General features: G+C 37.1%; 1 protein-coding gene across 4 annotated transcripts in view; it reads right to left on the bottom strand.

Annotated features, from left to right (window-relative positions):
* Nucleotides 1-22,992, bottom strand: part of LOC124170556 (Ig-like and fibronectin type-III domain-containing protein 1) — a 381,562-nt gene that overhangs the window by 55,872 nt on the left and 302,698 nt on the right. For 3 of the 4 annotated variants that reach the window (XM_046549349.1, XM_046549351.1, XM_046549350.1), the window contains one exon: nt 2,738-2,818. The exons of the other annotated variant lie outside the window; for it this stretch is intronic. In XM_046549349.1, the coding sequence (XP_046405305.1) occupies nt 2,738-2,818 (81 nt within the window). The remainder of the gene's footprint in view (nt 1-2,737; nt 2,819-22,992) is intronic. 4 annotated transcript variants of the gene reach the window in all.

Genomic DNA, 22,992 nt, shown 5'->3' with positions numbered 1-22,992 from the left:
CACAATCTTCTGGTATTGCCAACGCCCCCTGTGGCATGACTCACTCCCATTATCCAAGAGGGCACTCCGATGGCATTCTTGCGATCTCTAAATTACCCACCATCGTCCCAGACTGGAGTGGGAAGGTCACTAGGCAATGCCTACGTTCACAGTTTGGCGATTTTCACGCTAAGAATTTGTGTCTTGTTCCCTACGTAACGAAGACGATGGAATGCGTTGAAAATCAAATTGGGTATTATTCGTAATGGAATAGCGTGGAAACTCACAACTCACAATAGCAAAACACACGGCATGCAAAAATATGCTACGTGCGGTTTAAAAATATTTCAATATCATTGTAAACTAGACTGTTTCGCTATTACGTCGCCTTATTTGCGCAAATTATGTTCTAATTCGTGTTTGCAAGCCAGTATATTGAAAAATTATTTACGCACTTAATTCCTTTTTTATACCTTGCATGAGTCAATATTGGTTACCGGTGACTCATTTCCACAAGTTGTTATTTGAAGTTGACCTAATCACCGGCTTAATGCCGTAACGGCCAACTTACTTCCATTAATAAAAATAACAACTGTATTGCTGTTTGCGCGGAAGAATTTCATGACACAAATTTATCGAAACTGTCGCGGACCACTGATTACAAATAAAATTATTAATTGGGGGTTTTCTGCGCATTTTTGTATCACTTCCACCGACGATTCTCCTCGCGTATCGGAGGCTTGTGTAACGGTTATGTGATTGCTGTGATTACGGGGAATGCTTCTATATGGTTTTAAATTTTGAAATCAAGGGTCCATGTTTCTCTGAGCATCAAGCCCTAGTCTCGCTTAATTATCCAGATGCTTCCTGATTTCAATTGCCTCCATCATTATTAACATCATCCCTCGGAAGGCCAATCATATGCCTCTTTAGGTAAGAACAAAGAAAGGAAATTCAAATTTAAATTTAGAGGAAAAAGTTTTCAATTCACAGTCTGAGTTTCAAAAAGTTGAATCCACGATTGAAATGAAGCGAGATGTGAAAGTAATAGCTTTCCTAAACCAAACTTCCTCCCTGATGAATTGCTGCCTCTCACGCAGTATCCTGCCGTGCATACGACCATCAGTTCATTTGCGTGTGTTGTGTTGTCTATACCACAGGGTACGTGAATTCGCGAGATTTATGACTCGCAAAGTGTGGTCAATTCAATAGAATGATATATAAATAATTAACAATCGTACAACTTCCAAGTCATAAGATTAGGAGTAATCCTCCAAAATAAACCGATGTTACATGCATAATCATTTGTCATGGTTCTTAGATAAAGATTTCCCACATTTCAGATTATTATTTTGGTAACGTAATTCTCTATCATTGTAGATGCTAGCAATTTAATGCGATTTCATTGATTGCATTCCCTTTTGTTTATATAAATCAAGTTTTGGAAAGAAAGGCAGTACCATTAAAATTTATACTGTTATGCAGTAACTATTTAGAAGTTGATTTTCACAGATAAATAAAAAAAATTTTTTTCTTCCACTATTACATTTTCATGGTAGAGCTTTCAACATATCATTCCTACATACGATATCTTTTGCACACTGTCGCAGAAATGTCAAAACACTTATCCAACGGCTATCATTTACACCAATTAACTACTGTGAAAACCAAGCAACTTTCTTATACGCGAATAGCCATTTGAAAATGAAATTATCTAGAATTATGCATAACCTTTCCTCAATAGGATTACATTAAATATTTCCCAACTTTAAAGTAGATTAAAATGTGGTAAAAAAATTTTAAGACCTCATTTTAAGAGCTATTTTATTCGTCAATTTTTACTATCTTGACGTGACTAGCGTGTGAAGCTCTTTCATAAGTACAGGAAAATGGATTTTTTTGCATAACATAAAAGCAAAGTTTATACTGCAATTATTTCATGATTGATCTGATTTATTGCCGGCTATTTCAGGACATGGTGACATGGAACGTCGCCATCCAGATATTTAAATATGATCTGCTTGTACTCATAACGGCGAAATTTAAAAATAGCCTCCAGATATTTGTCTATCACAAAACAACAGTGTTCACAAATTGACTGTCAACGATTTTTCTTCATATTAAACAGAAATGGTGAGAAAATTATTTTAATGAATTAAACTGCAGCAGTATAATACCAACGCATTATGCTCCTACGCAGTAAAAGTAGCACTTTGAATTTGAATACACTTTGATCAATCAGTTGAGAAAACATTAACAGTAGAAAATATGTTTATCCTAAATTTCCTAGAGGAAGAAACATCTGTTCAATCAATTATAGGTACTAAATGATTCAAATATCAGAGTTAATAAAAATTCTTACTAAAGGCTAACAACAACACTGTGCAACGAAAAAATAAAAAAGGAAGGGAATGGTACAATTTTCACTTTGCTATTGTGGAGGATGGAAATGTAAATCCGATCGTTTTTCTAATATTTACTCTTCCAATAACACATATGTGGCATGAAAACACGGAAGGAATTCTTGCATTAAAATCAATCATGAAGAATTCACAGACTATTTTCACACATGTAACGACTACATCAGCTGAACGATTAACTCTCCGGCTTACTTTAATCATGCTTGCTTTACTTAAAACAAAAGAAATATAATGACGGAAGTTAACACTTATGGCACTACAATACACACAGCATGCCAAAGCGAAATTGTCAACCAAAATTAAGGAGCCACATATTAGTAAAGTATAAATGTAGCTACCTTTTGATTGCTGCTGGCGAGAAAGTATTACTCCAATTCCCAAATTGACTACCACACCACCTTGGGGTGGCGCCAAGTTGACTTATGAGTTGCGTGAAAGAATAGAAGGGAAAACAAAAATTGATGGAATGACACTTTTAAAACATCTATTTAATACAACCATACGCTCCATGTTAAAAAATAAATACAAACAATTAAATCCCATACATACAGAAAATTTACCGATTTCACATATTTTTTAATACACAGGAATTATTCCATTTTCATACTTCATTTTACCATTATTAATCTACATATGTACTCCTACCTCTAACAATTTCCGTAATCTGTTGAGTGCTAAAATACGGAAGGATGATCAATGGGCTAAGATAACATTACGGCGTTTTGCAGAGACTATGGAATGCATAGGGATCATATGACAAAAGATTGGCTTTTCCAGCTTCTCACATTATTTGTTTATGTGGACACCATGTTCGTGAGTAAAGGTTGTAGCAAAATCAGTTTTAACACAAGTATGCACTAGAAAATGCAAACTTTATGCAAAAAAGATCGTTGTGGTTTAAACTGTATCTTATTATAGAAACATTGAGTTCGTAACACTAAATTTGCTGATTGTGCTTTGATATAAAGTCTCGTATTGCCGGGGCAGCGAGATAGGCGACACTCGGTAATTCTGACCGAAGGGTCCTGGGTTCAAATCCTGAGTGACGCCTTTGCACACCCCCACAAATCCTTGGATTACGACGTGGCCCAGGAATCCTCCTTTACCCTGAATGTATTAGTTACACGCCTGTGGCTCAGCCAGGGGTACCCTTCGACATCACCAACCCATACCATACGTTGCGTTAAAACACTGAATGAGTGTATTTGCATTTTAGTACACCAAGTTGACATCATAAATAAACCAACATATTTAATTTCACGTATAATTGCGAGGAAGAATGGAGATAGAAATATGATGAGGTAGTCAGTAAGCTATGATAATGATTACAAGTATTTCCTTACAATCATATAAAATGTATTTCATAGATTATTTGCCAGAAGTACCAATTTCAAAGGCCCTTCATCGGTTCAGATCTTTGTTATGTATTGTATAATTAAAGTTCATACATTTTTTACATAATTTATTAAATTCTATGTATAACCTTTAAATCAAGCACGTACTAAAATTTGAACAGATGTGCAACTCCATTATATAATAGGAAAAAACAAATTTTCTTATGAACAGGATTTTACTAAAACATGATTGAAGTAGCAATTTGGGTCAAGGAAAATCACGAATCAATCAGTGACACAAATAAGCAGACACATCAGGGTGTTTTTTATTTGGAAGAAAACTTTTACGCTTCCCTGCTCTAAACCCCACGTTTTTATTTCGGTCATATGAATCGAAATATGAAATTTTAATGCATATATCCACGTGCCTCTCAACGGAAATACGTTCTGTTACCACGACTTGAGTAAAACTCAACCGTATGAAAAGAATATACCATTTTGCATTAATTCATGAAATGATTGACTTCTCGTGACGCCGGAAAACAAGATACCGCACATTCCAGCCTATAAGACGACATTTTTGCATGGTAAAATCTTTTCAAAAGTCGTTTGTCGTCTTATATGCCGGGTCTGGTAGTAAAGTTCAAACTTCCCTGCCGGCATAAGAGTCTGCGGTCGCCGTATACGATGGAGGGATCTCTCAAACTGCCAAACCTGTGTATCCCCTGCATATAGTGAATACAAGCGCTGTTAAACAAATAGGAATTTAAAAGCGGTAGAGTGAGTATAGCTCAGGTTCTATATTTCAAATGGAGAAATCGGAGGTCGTTTTATACGCTCAGCCGTCTGCGAGAAACAATTATTCTTTCTATTCTCATTCACTACATTAAATTTGATGCAGCACCCGAAAAACTTGACTTCATTTTTTTATCTTTCTTTCCAAGCAGCAGTAAGAGTCTTCAATATTTCCAAAATCAGCTATAAATAGTAGCATTGAGCTGTTTTGTTCATGGACTTTAATTTTACTATGATATTTGAATCACTGAGATGCCATACCACATACTAAGTTGCAACTTAGAAATTGCTTTTACCAACTCTCAAAATGGATGAAAAAATAAAAATTAAGTATTTTTTTACAACAAATCATTTGATGTTTACCTTTGGTGATACTTCTAAAATGGCCAAAGGATGTATAAAAAATGGATGAAAGCTACAGTTAGCTAGAAAGCTACAGTTAGAAAGGCTAGGGCCTACAACATGCAGACCCTGACCCGGTTGGAAACCCGACAAGCTTTCATCCATGCTATTCACCGGAAAACCTCAGATTATTCGTATAAAAATATGTTTAAAAACTTCACTGATGGTCTACTTCGTTAGATTGCTTGAATCAATTGATGATTTCCTGCAATTTCATCCATAACTATTATGATGTAATGTTTGTTTTCCGTTGTTTTGAAAGATCCTATTTCCGTATATAAGTTTTTAGCACTGAATTGAATGTTCTCCTATACACGGCCAAGAGCAGTTTTCTTCGGCCATAATTCACGTCGATTAGTTCTCGCGCACAATATTCCATGGATACCTTTTGCATGCTTGTTATATTTGAAAACAATGCAATAACACAAAATAGAGCAAATATTCAATGGCCATAAGTTTCATCCCTCTAACGTTATATTCACAATTATTTCACTATTACGTTTTATTGCCATTTGCCTAGTCACTCGGCGTTTTGTACTTAATTTTTAATAAATGTTATATTCGTACAAACTATTCATGATAAAATACGTTAGACTAGGCACTCGAATGCGCAGATGGTTTGACCGAGAATTCTTAGCAGCTTTAACCGGGATGAATGGCAACCCGTGCCGGCAGTCCTATAAGTGACTCAGCATGAAAAATAGCGGGATTTTTTTCGCGCGACTCGGCACCGGAAGGAATTTTCTATTCTCAATAAAATTTTGCAGAACCATGTTCTAGAGGCGTTGTTAAATAGTGGATAAAGTTCTTTTTCAAACAATCAAATCCTTGAAGTCGGAATTGAGACAATTTTTAAAGTCGAGAAAAAGGGACAATTTCACACAAGAGTGCCATACCCACTGATTTAATTCATAAAATAGAATTTCCGTATGACATTTCCTCATAATTCTCAAACTCAACTCTAACGGTAGCATGTTTTATCCATGTATTTTAAATTTACTCTGACTTTTGAATCGCTGAGATGCAATTCCACTTACAAGCTCCAACTTGAAAATTGATCGTACCTACCGTCAAAACTCATATTTTAAGTATTTTTTTTGCAAATTATCATTTATATTCATTTTCATTGGTGATGTGAAATATTTTTGAAGCATGAAAAATATACAACCCAGTCTTTAATGAAATATTACCCTGAGACAAATAAAAAACTTAGGCATCGTCTAAGCTAGGCCGATGGTCGTAGCCTGTTTAATGCGCAGTCCTTTTGCTAGGAGACGCGCGGAAAGAGGACGAATTTGGAGAGGAAGTTGGAAACAATCGAGAGGAAGTCAAGGAGGAGGAGTGAAGACAGGGGCTGGAGAAGGAAAGCAAAGGCAGGGTTGGCCTCACTTTGGGCCCCCCCATACGCACTGATCCTTGAGCGCCCCTGGCGGCGAGGGGGAAAGGGGGTCAGGCAACGCCACTGCCCGCAAGTCCTTTAAGACCCCCGGGGCCTCCAGATTTACCCTTCGCCCCCTTTCCTTTGGTGCTGCTTTCAATTGAGTCCGCTACGGGGGCAAGACTAGTCGAAATCCTGGCTGCGCCGACCCAAGGGTTATATGGCCAGTGACCACAGGCACACGTTCACCATGAGGGAATAACTCCAAAATTTGACGAGTACTTGACATTCATAGTGTGATCAGATTAGAATGAATTTATTAATCTAAGAATTTTAAACAAAAATTCTAAAATAAACTCCGATTAGAAATGTGGTATTCAATATCTAGCATTCATCATGACTGGTCAACAATCCTAGGATTGGTTTGACGCAGCTCTCCACTCAGTTCTCCTATCAGCTAATCTTTTCACACCTACGTATTTCTTCTCTTTCACATCCTTCTTTACTTGTTCCATGTGTTTTGTTTGAGGTCTTCCTTTTCCGTTCTTGCCTTCCACTTGTCCTTGCATTACGATTTAAATTTAAATTTACGAGAGACATGGAGGGGCAAAGATAGAGATTAAATTGAGATTGAAAGATAATTACAGTATTTAAGGCAAAAATAGAATCATAACAAACAATAACCATAGGCAATACTTATTTCGCTGTGTATATAATGTTAAATGTATATAGCTTGGCTGAATGAAAAGTTTTTAGATGGGCATACAAAGATGATACGCCACAGCGCCAGTATTGCAAGGGCTCAAACATTCAGCCGAAAATATATTTAAAATGCTAGGAGACGAGCACAAAAATTTAGCGAATGCTAAAGAAGATGTTGCAGGTTGGATGCCTTGTTTCACGTATGGTTAAGCATTGCGCTTGAAGACGGCGCCATAGATCACCTTCTTTAATCTACGGCTTCGAGAAGTCCTCCTTCAATTCCATTTGCGAAGCCCGCCTCTCCAATAATCCACGCATTACTCTCTCCCCACATTCTCTCCAGATCTTCGCTCTCCATTACACCCTCCGCTCCGCCTCCCGCTCATATTTCTTCCCACCGCTCCTAATCCCCTCCGCCCGGCCCACGCCTCCTCCTCGGGATCTCTTCAAATGGCCCACTCTCCTCGCCTCCAGCCCGCACTCATGCAGAGGGCCAACCAACCAACCAGCCACACACACACACACACAGGTCTCAAAACCTGCTAGTGAAAATCGAGTCGTTTCCGCAAATATCTAAACCACTAACGATTAGAGCTATAGTTAATTAAATATATAGTTCACTCAAACCTTTGATAAAATATTATCAAATGAGCTCTTCAGGTTTTAACAGGATGATTTCCATTTTTCCCCGAGGAATAAGAAATATCCTTTACCCATACGTCGACGGATAAACGAAATGATTATTTTTTCAAAATAAAGTAAAATATACTGCTTTTTTACACCAGTTTTTATTCTCAATACCGATAAAAACGATAGTTATTTTTAGATATAAACACTTCCGTGGTTTATCAGATCCGCACACAGACAATAGAATGAAAAAAAGATGGTTGATAATGATTGGTAAACTTTTTACATTCCTACAATTGATTATTCCTTTAAAATGTGATAGATACTTAGTTGTCCATGCGAGACGAAAACGCGGATAGTGTTTAAAAGTTACTTCGCTGCACACAAGTAATTATATAATAGGTATTTCGAGGAATAATTATTTATTAAATGACAGCAACAAATCTTTTATGATTTAAACTGGAAGAATTCACATTCGATGGCCCGAAACGCCGAAAACAAAATCGATTTTTTGACCATGGGATCGTGGTGTAGATCTGCGGATGAGCATCCATGGCACAGAAAAAGTCTCAAAGCACTTATGCTGCCTTTTTTAAAGAGAGCAACGGGAGAAAAGCTGGAAGATTCAAATACAATCACAATCCGTCTTTCAATTCCATGCATTTTTATGGCTAATAATAATTAAAAAATCACCCTAGAGTTTTCATGAGTTAGCTTACTGGGTACGGCTAAACTTATATATTGATGATTAGTGTTGTTGTTCAATTGAAAAACTCGTAACTATCCAAAATTTTATTGATTATTATATACATAATTGAATTTTATACATAATCAACGCGAGACAAAATGGCGGCCCCAATATTTTCATTGATGGTTTTTCTTTCATGCTTACGAGCAAATGGAAAAATTTTGCTCAATGAGGTATTTACATCGAATTCAGAGATCATCTTTTCACAATGGATATTTTTTATATTATATTTTCAGTTTATATCATTGAGAAGGGGATCAGTATACCTGGTAGTTAACTTACAAGAAACTTTTTATCTCCATGCACCCCTTTATACTACGAGGCAAGCTATTTCTCCGCCCGTCTCTCATAGGTTGCACTCTCAGCTAAAAACTTGTAAATTTGAATAGTAGTAGAAAAGTATACTGCATTTAAGAAAATGTTTATCACGTAAGACAGTAAAAAATATTTTTTAACAATGCCAACAGTAGCTGGTGACGAATTACCCTTCCAACTTAGTACTTTCGAAGTCGCGATAATGGTTTCCCGGTTAGTCCTCGGGCCAATTCAAGTTCTGATAGCAAATTATTCCGCACTCTTTTATTCTAGACTCCTCGTCACACATAATACTTTCATGTAATTTCTCTTGAAATCACAAAATTCGCTATTATTGCCCGTAAACATTGGAATATATTAATATTCTAACATGATGAATTGATGATCGTGATTTATCGATTGCTATAATGCAGAAGTTTTTTTCATTTACGAAGTAATACTCATCAGAGTGCAATTTTACCAGATGATTAGACCAAATCACAAAACAAACAAAGCATTTTAATTTTCAACGAATGTACCTATTGGTGTCTACAATATAAAACTTAAGTGCCACTTTTGGATTTTACCAGCGATCCTAAAACGCAATGCAATATGAAAAGTTGGAAAACACAATTTTATTACGGCAGTACATTTATACCAGACACTCACGTTTCCCACTCCTTCGTTCATTAATCCGGCACTATAATCAAGAACTCAAGTATTTCCAAGCACGAAAAACCTGATTTACGGTAAAATGAACGTTCATTTTCTTCAATACGCCTTGGTTCGATGTTTGAATAGGAGAAAATTGCAATTAAACGTCCCTCTTAATTTTTGTTCTTGAGAACTTTCTGCTCTGGAGATTTCTCTTTGGATTCCCATTACAGGATACCGCCGGAGTTGATGCACTCCCTGACTTTCACCAAACTTGCCCGGAGGATTTGAGCTTAAAATAAAAAAATAAGTCCCACTCCCTAAAGTGAACTCACGCTTCGGCATAAACATCCCGCGCGGAAAAATACGACGCCTTTCCTCTTTCCAGCACTATAAACTTCAGCGAATGCAGTCTTGTTCGAGAAGGACGCGCAGCAGAAGATTCCGATCCCGGCGCAGGAAGAAGTCAGCGGCGGCACAACTCTTAATTGCAGCCCCGAAGACGAGACCACCATATCCTTGAGGCACACCTCTTCACACCACTCACCCCCTCGCCTCCTAATGCGATATCTTAAAAAGTCCGCATTCTTATCGCTATATTCGCCCGTTCACTACGGAGTAGATTAATTTCCCTCCACCATTGATTGATGATGATGATTTCTCTGATGCTACAATGCAGACATGTATGTGTCATTCATTTGAAAAGTAATACTCCCCAATTAGAAGGCCCACTTAGAAAGCAAACAAAACATAAAGAAAGTTAAGTGCTTTCCCTGCGAATAGACTTCGTAAAATGTTCTCGGGATGAAGCTGAGGACAATGCCGAATCGGACATCGAATCATCGGCAGTTATGCAATTCCTGACTCGGTGGCGATCCCGAGAACATTTTAACTTTCAATTAATGGATTTACAATTTAAAACCACTTCTGCATATTTTTGTGAATTTGGATTCATGTGGTTAGTTAATAAGTATATTACAGTGAATCTGGGGGCACGGTAGTCCGGTTAGAAAAGTAGAGGGGGAGATATTAGATTTCCGTCGGATGGCTTAAAAATGGTACCATTAATGTTTTCTGACCTCCCACTTACATTAATGCGGTAATTGTTACGAAAATACTATTATTGCAGAAAATATTGTAAAGATAACTGGATGATTGTGACGATAATGTATTGAAAAACGAAGGTTATGAAAAAAATTGAAACTAAATAAGAATTATTTACGTAGGATAACGCGATGAGTTTTGAAGTTAATACACCACTATAAAGCGGCTAAAAGTGAGGTAGTTTGGCGCACTGACTTACGTTGAAGAGGTAGGATTTTCAAGCAACTGAGGTAGTGTAGTGCTGTTTGGACTAAAAATTAATTAAATTGGTAGTTCTTGAGTGCAATTTAATTACTTTATTTTTAATTAAGTGTGGATAATACACTATAATTGTTATTATTCAACATCTATTCTGTTGAATCCCACCCCGTACCCGCTCGCTGAGTCCGGGGATTCTTGCGAGACCAAGAGATCACGAACCTTCTGAGGCGGATCAGCGGATCTTTAAGGGGCGCGCCGCTTACCCAACCGCGCGAGTTGATTCCACTAGCTCCGGGCGTGGCTACAGAGCGTTTCATTTCAAAATCTCAACATGAAATACTTCAAGTGAAACACGGGTCCTTAAGTGAAGTATTTTTCGTTAACGTCATATGGTAACTAAAATTACTTAGCACTGCTGTAACATGGAAAAATGGGATTTCGGGTGTGATTCCTAATGTAGACACTTACCGAAATCAGACAACCTCATAGCATAAATCGTGGGAACAACTGACAACAACTAATAAAAAATAATATTTAAAAATAACTTTATTAATAAATAAATCCTCAAGGTATGCAATCCCTTAAGTCTTGATAATTGTATTCTCAACTCACATTACTTGAATTATTATAAAAATATACTCAGCCAGGTAGCATAATTTTGGGTCCATTAATGTTGGTACTCCAAATAGCGCTATTTCTCTCAAAACTCGTGTTTATTTACCCAAGATTTTGGATAAATCTGTTTGTTCATAACACTCGGATGTATTTATTTACATTATTGATTGCTTCAACGATTCATAGAGTTCAATTAAAAAGCGATCAAAATGGTCGAATGAAGAGACGTAATATTTTAGTATACCACATTGAATATTCGGAACTTCAAGATAAGTGCCTAAAATATGAGGATATACCTAAACTAGGGGTATATGAAATAATTTTGTACGGCAAACGGTGTAAGAGTGTACAAACAAACAAACGGTGTACAAACAGGCAAACAGTTACTGTACGAAATATACTATTTATTCTAATATAAAAGTTAATAATACGAAAATATTAATTAGTTACATATACAATAACGACAGGTTCCTTTAATTTTTCGTTCAGACTGCATATTTTGTATTATTAACTCGCCATCAATAGCGGATAATCAATAAGGATTTTTCATCTTTATTATTAATATTTTCATATTATAAACTTTTATATTAAAATAAAAAGTATATTTCGTACAGTAATTGTGTTCCTTTTTGTACACCGTTTGTTTGTACACTCTTACACCGTTTGCCGTACAATTATTGCATACACCCCTAGTTAAGGTTTATCATCATATTTCAGGCACTTACCTTGAAGTTCCGTAGATTCAATATGGTATGCTATATCCTTTTTCTGAACTGACCTTGAGCGTACTCGAAACCCACCCACTCTTCTAGCCAATCACAGGAGAGCGATAGTAGAAAGTGTGCAGGAGCCCGCAGTCTCTCTCCGAACTCCGTGCAGTGCAGATCGCTCTCCAGCTAGCAGTGTTGCCAAATCGAATCGCTCAGCGTTCGTTCGAGAATCTTCCGCCTGCTTCCGCCGCCTCCGAAAGTACTGTCATTCCCAAGGCTGGCAACGCCGGTCGGCCGGATGGAGGGGAGCGGAGGAGAAAGGGGAAGGGGATGGAGGGGAAGGGAGAGGTGGAAGGGGCAGCACTTCTGATTGGCTACTTGCTATTTTCCACCCAGTCGCCATCAGTTCGGAAAAATGGTATAAAATATTACGTCTCAACATTCGACCATTTTGATCACTTTTTAATTGAACTCATTGAATCGTTGTAACAATCAAAAGTCCATAATGTTATCAAGGAAACTGCAAGAAGCAGGGTAGCAGGTCAGTGGGCATCCAAGGCGCATTCCGAATCAGCGTGTGTTCATGCGGACTCGAGTGAGCGGTCGAGTGGGGCCAGGCTCGAGTGGAGGCATTCGATTGCAGCCGAGTGAATGAATGCAGTCGCCATTTTACCACTCGTGCCCACCTCACTCCGATTCGCCACGAGGAGTCTTTTATTCGCGCGGAAGTATGAGTTGCTCGGTTGGTTACGTAGGAGGATCACTGGTATGCCGCAAACAATCGGAGGAAATGCTACCCATGGAAAATCTGAATGGAAAATGGAGGAGAGAACAAACGAAATGGCCACTGTACTTCCGTATTCACGGGAGTGACTCCGTCGAATATTTTTCACTTTAGTGAATGAAAAGTGGCCCTGTAATTCCACGTGAATTTATTTAAAAACGTTACAATTTCAACGTTAAACCTCATCATCAGGCGCAAAGAGGGGGGAACGTGCCCCCCCAGATGCTTAAAAATTAGACATTATTATTAATATGGTCCCGTTATGATTACGTTCAATTTGTTTTGTGAAATCAGCAATTGAGTTAAATGCAGTGGGTTCTTAAAAAGCTTGTCTTTCGTACCTAAATTCAAGTATCAAAAGTTATATCCCTAATAAAATAAAAAGAAGGTAGCTAATCGAGATGGTACAACGCGAAAGTGAGATATTCATTAAGGCGACTGAGAGCATGCGATGCAAAGATGAAAAAAATCCGTACTGATTCATCCGCTATTCACAGCGAGTTAATGATACAAAATATGCAGTCTGAATGAAACATTAAAGGAACCTGTCGTTATTGTATGTGTAACTAATTAATATTTTCATATCATTAACTTTTATATTAAAATAAATAGTATACTTCGTACAGTAATTGTTTGCCTGTTTGTACACCGTTTGTTTGTTAGTACATTCTTACACCGTTTGCCTGTTCGATCCTTGTGCCACTACCCTCAAAAAATCCCGAATTCGCCCTTGGGTACAGAGACAGATGGGCAAGCATGCAGCCACGTCACTGCCCGGTGTGTTTGAGCCGACTGATGATGAGGAATGACAGAATCTTAGTTCTTTTAAATATGATCGTTTTGTAAAATTACTTGGTTACTGCTTTTCATTCGCCGCAATGGTTATTCTAGTAGTCTCTAATGGCTACCATAGCTCTGCAATGTGGAGATGTAGGTTTCGCGGATTATCCTTTCATTTTTACCAAGAGTCAAGTTGGAAGTGATCCGATCTGTCGTGAAAGGCTTGCAGAGGATTGGGAATAAACAGCAATGGTTTCGTTCAATTCTTCAACACGTGAGTCCGCAGAGTATCATAAGAACCTGATAACTATGAAAAATGTTTTAATATTCGTTGTGTCACATGTACCAATATATAGACTATATACAGTCAATAAAAGGCTACCAAACTGTGTAAAGATAATTACACGTGGTAGTTATTTTTGCTAACATGAATATTGATTAAAAGTGGTTCGTGAAATACGAAATGATTAAAATTTCCGAACTTCTTCATTTTGTAATGCGTAATTAATTTGCCAGATTAAAGACATTTTAATTTAAAAAGACATAATACAGCACTGGAAGCGTATTACTAATATTTTGAATACGTAAACCGATAATTTTTTCTAGTTTATCTATATTAAATGGATTAAAAGTGGTTAGTGAAATACGAAATAATTAAAATTTATGAACTTCCTCATTCTTTGATGCTTAATTACTTTGCCACATTAAAGAAATTTGCATTGAAAAAGACAAAGCAAAGCACTGGAAGCGTGTAACTAAAATGTTGTAAAACGTTAACCAATAACATTTTTCAGTTTGTCTATTTCAGTAAAACATTCCTGACAAGGATATTTTGTAATATAATGTTTTGAAAAGGTTTAAATTTTTTTACAGTCGCAATTTTTAGCTTGCCGCTAACGGGTTACGTTGTCAACGGGAGATTTGCGGTGGGGCTAAAGGGAATTCCGGCGTCAGCAACAGATTAACAAGACGACGAATTGAACGTTTGCCGAGGGATTTTGGCCGCCAATTAAGCGGAATTAATCCTTCTCATCAATGGACGAGATAATAATAAACATATTCGCTGAGAGGTTAACTCCCATCATTTTTGCCCCTCTCCTGGCTGCTTCCGCTGAACACGTGGCGTGGTGATTGAAGGATCATAAACTCCAGAACGCATATTTTGTCTCGCGAATCTGGCTGCTGATTTAACTCAATAGGACGATAATATTAATACTATGCGTGCAGAAAATCGTCGCTTTAAAAATCATTTCCCCGTGGGAAAGTAATGACTCCACAGCCCGTGGTAAATAGCTATATGCTCAAGAGGTCAGTGCATTTGTGTCATTAAATCATCAGTTTTAAAAGAGGGAAAATGATTCGCTTCTAACATCAATCACCTTTTTAAGTGATACGAGGAAGCGCTTGTATTGGCCAAAGTAACAATAAAATTTACAAAGTAATTTACAAAAAAATTATGCTTGCATGCATCATCTTGCAGATTATCATTTTTTTGTGTCTAGATTCTAAAAACGTCATTGTAGTCACTTTCCACTCTTGGCTTAAACTTGTAACAACAACTTTGGCTTAAATACCCTATAAAAATCAGAGTTAAGACTATAGCTCCTATTCAGAGGATGTACTGTTAATGTAATTAGAATTTAACACGAAAAAATCAGAATTGCTGAATTTTATATCTATGAGTTAAAAAGCGATAACTACTCTTCAGAATGTATGAACGAGTTAATCATATTAAAATATCCTCAGTCGTGTGAAAATCTCTCTTCAACTGATGCATTACCTGGAATCTATTGCACACTGACTGGAAGTACATGGTTAACTGGTGAACACTTTCTCGAGGGAAAGGTACTTCGTAAGATTTAATGTTGTATGATTTTGACGCACTGTTTGAATAAAATGGATCATATTTAAATTAATGTCTAGCAAATGCAATTGGAACACAAAGTCGATGGAAGGAAATGATATTGAAGAACCGTCAAAGCGAGTCTCTACTCCTATTTTCAGTTAAATAAATCAATACATGTGCTATGAAATTTGCATAAAATATAATTTTTATACATCTTGCATAATTATGATATCATAAATATGATGGCGTCAGCGACAAGTAAAACAAAATGTATTATTTTCCCATCCTGAATTGGTTACCACATTGTGGATTGCAAAATCCACAATACGAATATCGGAAAATATAAACTCAAAATCTAGGATTTATACCAGTTTCAAAAAATCTTGAATCTTCAAACATGAAGCATTTTTAAATAAACTAGCTTCAAATTACGCTTCACAGTTTATTAATAGAATAAATAGGCTTGATGTAGAAGACGAAATAAAAAACTGTAAAATGAACCGTCATTTGAAGCATGGGATTGGTCATGATACCAGAATTATTTAAAGGTGATGCATAATAATATACTCTACATAAATAAAGTTTCAATGTGATATGCGCTGCATTCCAAAATTATCACACAAACTACACATCAAGCTAATGATAGTAAATGAGGATTTTCAAGTTACATTGCGCAGTAATAATAAAAATTTGGTTTTAAAACGGCAAAATATATGGGTCAAGACAAATTTCCCTGAGTCAAATTTCTCTGCTTTCCTTTTCCCAGAGTATTGCCTGAGTAAATATGAAAAAATGCGATTTTTGGCTTGTGCGAATAAAAACAAGATTAAAATGGCTGTATGCGACTGTGATTGGTCTAATGGATGAATGCGACGATAGCGTTTGTGTACTTGTGGTTTATTTCAATCACAAACTTTATTCCCATAAAATGTAAATCAAAGGAGTAGTATCAGGATTTCATTAACTTCTTTTAATAATCATTCTATTTGGCAACATTACCATTCCTTAAAATAATATTGAAGTTGAGTATTTTAATGCGGCTTATGGTGACTACGTAGCCACCTTGGGCTCCCTTATTTCTATTTTCTTTCGACGTTGCCATGGTTACGGAGGCTGTTGCCTAAATGTCTTCCCGCGCCTCGGTCCACTGCCGTCTTGTCCACTTCCGAACCCTTCCTTCACGAACAACTCTTGCCGGAATGCGGAACAGCTGATTAAGTAAACCATTCTATTTCATTCCCGAGACTTATAGAAACAGCGATGAAGCCGATCTCTATCGTATATGAATTGCAGTTTTGCTGTAGGAATTGATAAAGAAATAACGCAAATTAAGTTTAACTAATAACTTCAGGCTTTACTTTGTGAAACCTCTCCATACTGGAAGTAAGGAAATAAAACTTTGTAAGGTTCACTGTTATTTAATTATGGGCACGACCCGGGTTTCGTAACTTGGTTACATCGTCAGGTGACGTGACGTGATGCATGCACGATCAGTCACCTGACGATGTAACCAAGTTACGAAACCCGAGTCGTGCCCATAATTAAATAACAGTGAACCTTACAAAGTTTTATTTCCTTACTTCCAGCAAATTAAGATGAATATTGCATTCATAATTGATGCATGAAACCTACACTAGAAGAGCCATAATCGGTAAAAAGTACAAAGAACGTCTCTCAGTACCATACTATAGCTTGAATGATTATGAAATGCATAACTATACCGCACTGAAATGACCAGAGGAGATCGAGTTGGCGTGCTGTCTAGAGTGTTGGCTAAGGTTCAAATCCCGGCTTTCTGGAGGGCACTCTGAGTACAATACTCCGTCCGTCGAATGGGAATTTAAGCCTAGGTCATCTTTGCACCTTTCCTTAAAGGCAGGTCAATGCCGACGCCGGGTTTCTCTCCACCATTACATCCCCATCCCTACCTATGGCGAAAGCGACCTCAGCTGTGTGTCGCCTCCTCCAAAGACCATACCATAAGAAAAACGTTAATGATTTTTGCCAAAGAAATAACGCAAATTAACTTGAATATTGAATTTATAATTGATGCATGAAACCTACAGTAGAAGAGCCATAATCGGTAAACAAGTACACAGAACGTCTCTCAGTACCATACTATAGCTTGAATGATTATGAAATGCATAACTATACCGCAGTAAATTCAAACTCTAAAATGAAAAGTATCCAGTTTTTGATGGACTATCTCCAAACTATAGTGGCATGAATTCTGAATACTCCCCGAGAAATTTGAATACGGATTTTACCGCTGAAACTTGACTCACTTCTTTGCCGTCGAAATACGGCGAGAACGCTCCGAGTGTGCAGGTATAAAATGCGTGAAGTCGAGGCCGCAATTTATGACCAAACCCGTACGAGATTAACATCAGTTGAGAACATTACCATACCTGTGATACTAACGCTGTAAAATCCAGCAAAAGAGGCTATATCCCAAACGCTGGCGAAATGCACGCTGGGCGCGAGCGGTTAATAGTCCTCAATTCCTCAAGAAATGGAGAACCACGCCGTCGACCATGACGAAAATTACGGCGAAAATTAACTCCCTCACCGCTACGATGATGTCTCTCAGAAATGAGAAGCCTCATCATGTCATTCCCGGGCCCAGTCCTTACTCTGTACGAGAGTTGGGCAATTTCAAAAGCAACACAAGAATTCTTTCTGCATGAGAACATTTATCTGGTATCCACTACTGAACTGTTAAAACTGAACAAAATATGTTCCTTTAGACGCATGGATAGGTTTAAGTCAGACGATATCAAATTCAGCATCAATGCACGAAACGTGAACTGGTTGTAGTATTAAATCAGTATCACCACAGTGATCGGTGGAGTGAAATGGCTATTATCTACTAACTACAATTTGGCTTGCCTTTGTAAAATTAGCACGGAAAATCAAGAAAATATGGGGTAAATCTGTGATTAGCATAAATGTGCAGCCACTGAACTTCATTTAATGCACTTTTAACCTTTACACACATGGCAAGCCCATATTGACGCGGATAACAAAGCTACCCTCGGTACCTGGCGGGCTCGTGGCCCGCTAAATTAGAGGGCTGGAATGTAATCCGGCACTCAAGGGCGACCGTTGGGAATTTAAAACAGGCGGAAAAAGTTTATAGGCTATTTTCAAAAGAATAATGAAATTCAAAAATTCATCTTTTTACCATAGTTTCACAACCAAGTATCATCGACAAGCAGTTCCTTAAAATTAAATAGAAAATTTTATTTAATGACTTAATACTACGCATTCATTCTAAGGATTAATAAAGGGTATGGATAAAGAAATTATTCCAGGAATAGCGTGTTGAATTCATGACGGGAATTTAAAGAGCAACAATGTGGACGAAGACCTCATTGAATGAACTGGGACTGATAATTTTAGTGATATCCTATCCGTGAAGTAATAAAGAAAACATTTTAAAAATATTTCTTTCCATTGAGAATTAAATATTTAAAGTAGTTAAGACTTTTACTGTCAGTAGTACAGGTAATTTTACAGAAACCATCACTAGAAGAGGGTAAGTTCAGTGTCTTACGGAGAGAGACGGGCAATTGGTAAAAAAATTACGAAAGAAAATGGGTCTACATTTAAAAAAAAGAATGACAGGCATTGATCATACAAAGTGATTATCTCAGAAAGATCTTAAGAAGTGCTTCGCATAGAAAAAAGTTAATGTTAAAATAAAGTAGTTGGAGTTTATCAGTGAAAGCTATTTATGAACAAGAATAGTTTACATAATATCTGGCGATTCAAAGAAGTTGAAGCACAGACAACTTGAAAAATAAATGGTGAAATCAAAATCAAAATTAAATCATTAGTTTTTTAGCCTTTGAACTACTTAGACAGGAAATTTAAATGCAGCGAAGACCTCATTATATGAAACTACGAAATTATTGAGAATTCAATAGGTGCTGAAAAAAAGTATTACGGAAAAGTTCATCAAGGAGACAGAAAAGAAGCAGGACAAAAATTGACGTAAAACCATGAAAGAGGAGAGAATCAAACACTTAAACATCCACTGAACTCTTGAGTAGAGCCCTCAAACATTTCGTCCACAGGTAACTCAACAATAGAGGCACGGCATTGGCTCTGACCGGGAGCGTTCTTGACCCGTCAACTTCCCGCCCAAGTAATTAAGTCCGACTAATTAGACGCTCGAGAAAGCACCTCGCTGGATATGTGGCACCACTGATGCGTAAATTACTTATGTAAGGGATTCCCAGAACATGAAATGAGAGGTACCATATAATACCACAAGGCATGCACTCAAAATAGACGCATGGGATGTGCATAACTGCGTTTATATCGGAAAAATAAAGTTACTTCTAGTTTGAAAATTACAAACATCCGTGACAAGCAAACAATAAAAAATCCACCGGCGAAATCATGAAAATGCTATTGGAAGAGGTACCAAACCGAGGAAAATAGCTGATAATTAAAATAGGACTATAAATATGAGAATAGGTATAAAATAGGAGAATAAAAATATCACTTCAATAAGTTTAATACACCACTTGTAAGTTTTTAGTACTTGAAAACCCGATTAGTTCGTCAAAAACTTCCACGGCTTCAAGGCTACGCCTTAGGCTTTCATTGTTTGCGCTATTACGAATTAATATCTTCCAGAGCGAGACGGAGAACATCTTTGTACGATTAAATAGCAGGCTATTAATTAGCATGAGAGATATTTTTCCAAAGGGATAGGTAAAGGAATTCGTTAGTCTTCCTTACGATTAAAGCCTTCAATAAATGCAAGGTATAACTCAGCATTCAAATATGCTCCACGGTCACTCCTTATTGTTAACGGTTGGAGTCGGTGGTGACGGGGTAACACACCCTTACACACGCCCATTGAGACGGCTGGCGAGGTAATATGTAGAAAGACATCACAGGATTCATATGCAGTAAAACAAAAAAGAATAAAAAAGATGAAAAACACGCTTTTCCCAAAAACATAACAAAATATACTAAAAGGTATTAAATAAGCTTTTCATCTCTGAAAGAATAAAGCGTGGGTGATGACTAGGTTTATTAGAAATGAGTGCAGAAAAGCATGATAGGTGAGTAAGGATTGGCACTCAATATTAATATCGAAACCTAATCACCACAAACGCTTTATTCTCCAAATGAGGGAAAGCTTATTGTTATACTTTTTAGTGAATTTTACACTATTTTTCGAAAAAGCGCGTTTAAAAATCCTTTTTATTTTATTTCTTTCTAATAACTGATTGTGAATCATAAAAACTTAGATTTTAAAAAACCAAAATTCGGAATGGACTGGGCTTGAACTTGTTTCCTGCGACAACTTTAAAAGTCAAAATTTCTAGAAGAAATTAACTCCACCTATTGAGAAATTTCGATAATATATCCCGTATGGAAACTTACTTGATTAAATAGAGCACAATGGTACGAACATTCAAGAGCCTGATTGTTGAATATTTTATCGTAATCAGAAGCAAGCAAGTATGCAATGTTTCAAACCTTTCCGACAATGGGAAGTGAGTCAACTCAATTATAAGATTCCATCGATAAAACAGGCGAAGTTAATAAAAAGCTTGTACAAAGACCTCCACTATCTTCAGCCATGAGCCTGTCCGAAATGCATCACGCCACGTGTGGGTAGTTGGCCGCGGGAGTCAAGGCGTCGATTGGCGCCCAGTGAAGCGCCGTCCGTGCGATGCCAACGCGATGATGAGTTGAGAAGTTGCCATACGAGACCACGTCCTACCACCCCGACACCCTTTGATGGCGGCAGCGAAAATGCGGGCGCAGCGGCAAGCTGCCAAGTAATTGAGCTCAACAAATATGACACTCGAAAAGACACTACGCTCGGTAGGTAGCATCAACGCGGAACAGTTAAGGAGGATGTAGGCATGAACACAAACAGCTTACTCCCTAGTGTAGCCCTTAAATCATTGCGGATTATGTTCATGCTTGCGAGCAAGAGAGTGCGTCATGCAATTAACTTCACAATCCTTGTATAAACTATGGCTTAAATATGGTGGACGCTGTGAAGAGCAGAGGTCATCAGAATGGAAGAATATCGATCCACTCATCATGTAGGTGAAGGGTTATTAAGCCATAACGCATGGGAAAAAGTTCGGAATGACACAATAACTACGCAGAAAGGGGTGCACTAAAATACCTTGTGCTGACATGAAATATGATCTCCCATTGACCGAAAATACTGAACTATATCTCGTGATTGGATTCACTTTGCACCTTCGTCAATACCAACTAAATTCTAACGTGACGTGAAAATAATGAGCCCTAATTATTTTTGTACGATTTTCCTTAAATTGCTCCGTCGGTTTGTCTGTTCCATGTATGAAATCATGAGATTGATATTTGACCCACTTCCCGCAGTCGACTCGGCATGAAATTTTCTGTGTAGATCATTTCAGTACAAACCAGATGACAATGCATTCTTACACTATTCCTACGTCTTCAGAGGCAGTATGAGCATACTTCTTCATACTTTGTATTAATCCCTCCGCTTTAGGGTAAGTATTAAAGGTATTTAAAAAAAAATGCTTCGCAACTGGCGCAAAGGTATACAACTTGCATTGCACTGGAAAGTAAAAAGCTATAACGCATGGGAAAAAGTTCGGAATGACACAATAACTACGCAGAAAGGGGTGCACTAAAATACCTTGTGCTGACATGAAATATGATCTACCATTGACCGAAAATACTTAACTATATCTCGTGATTGGATTCACTTTGCACCTTCGTCAATACCAACTAAATCTTGGTGAATTTTACACTGTTTTCGGAAAAAACCTGTTTCTATCAATATTTTTATTTTATTTATTTATTTTTTGTTTTATAAACGTAATCAGCAAACACGCTTTATTCTCCTAGTGATAAAAAGCTTATTTTTAATTTTTAGGGCATTTTATACATTTTTTTGGAAAAAGCTTATTTTTTAAACATTTTTTATTTTATATTTTACTTGTTGTCTTCCCTGTGTTCCCTTGGGTGCCCTCCATTCCATCGCCATCATTTCCGTAGGGATTTTTGGTCTGCAGTAGAGAGCTTACAAAGATGGAGAGATTGCTTCAATAAATAGGATACAATTTATCATGATCACCAAGCTAATACCGTTATTTATCATATTTGTATAACACAATGTCCAAAACTTGTGCAATAATGGCTCATCGAGTTATAAGAGATCGCATTCTTCCCTCTCAAGAGGCCGCTTTCAGTAACGAATTACTCACTCGAAAATTATGAAATAATATTGAAATTTTCAGGGCATATCCACTGCACCCTGATCGACATTTTCCAGCATCTCATGTATAAAATATTTAACCTCAGTATTTTTTCAGACGTAAATTTGCAAAATTTAAGAATCAAGGATCAACAATCAAGGTTCCTTAACACTGGGCTTCACAATGAGGACGTTTTTTAGTGTTCATCATTCGTGCAATTCCCCTAAATTTTAACTTTTTATCCATAACATATTTCACCGCTAACCGGCATCATAAAGTAGAGTTATTTCAAGCATGAATTAAAGGAAATATACTTGATGATGCCACATAGGAAAAATGAATAAAGATTAAAATTTAGTGGAAAAAAGCTGATATATAATTGAA

The sequence above is a fragment of the Ischnura elegans genome, chromosome X (assembly GCF_921293095.1).
Source record: "Ischnura elegans chromosome X, ioIscEleg1.1, whole genome shotgun sequence".
Classification (NCBI taxonomy): Eukaryota; Metazoa; Arthropoda; class Insecta; order Odonata; family Coenagrionidae; genus Ischnura; species Ischnura elegans.
This window is presented reverse-complemented; position numbering and strand designations above follow the sequence as displayed.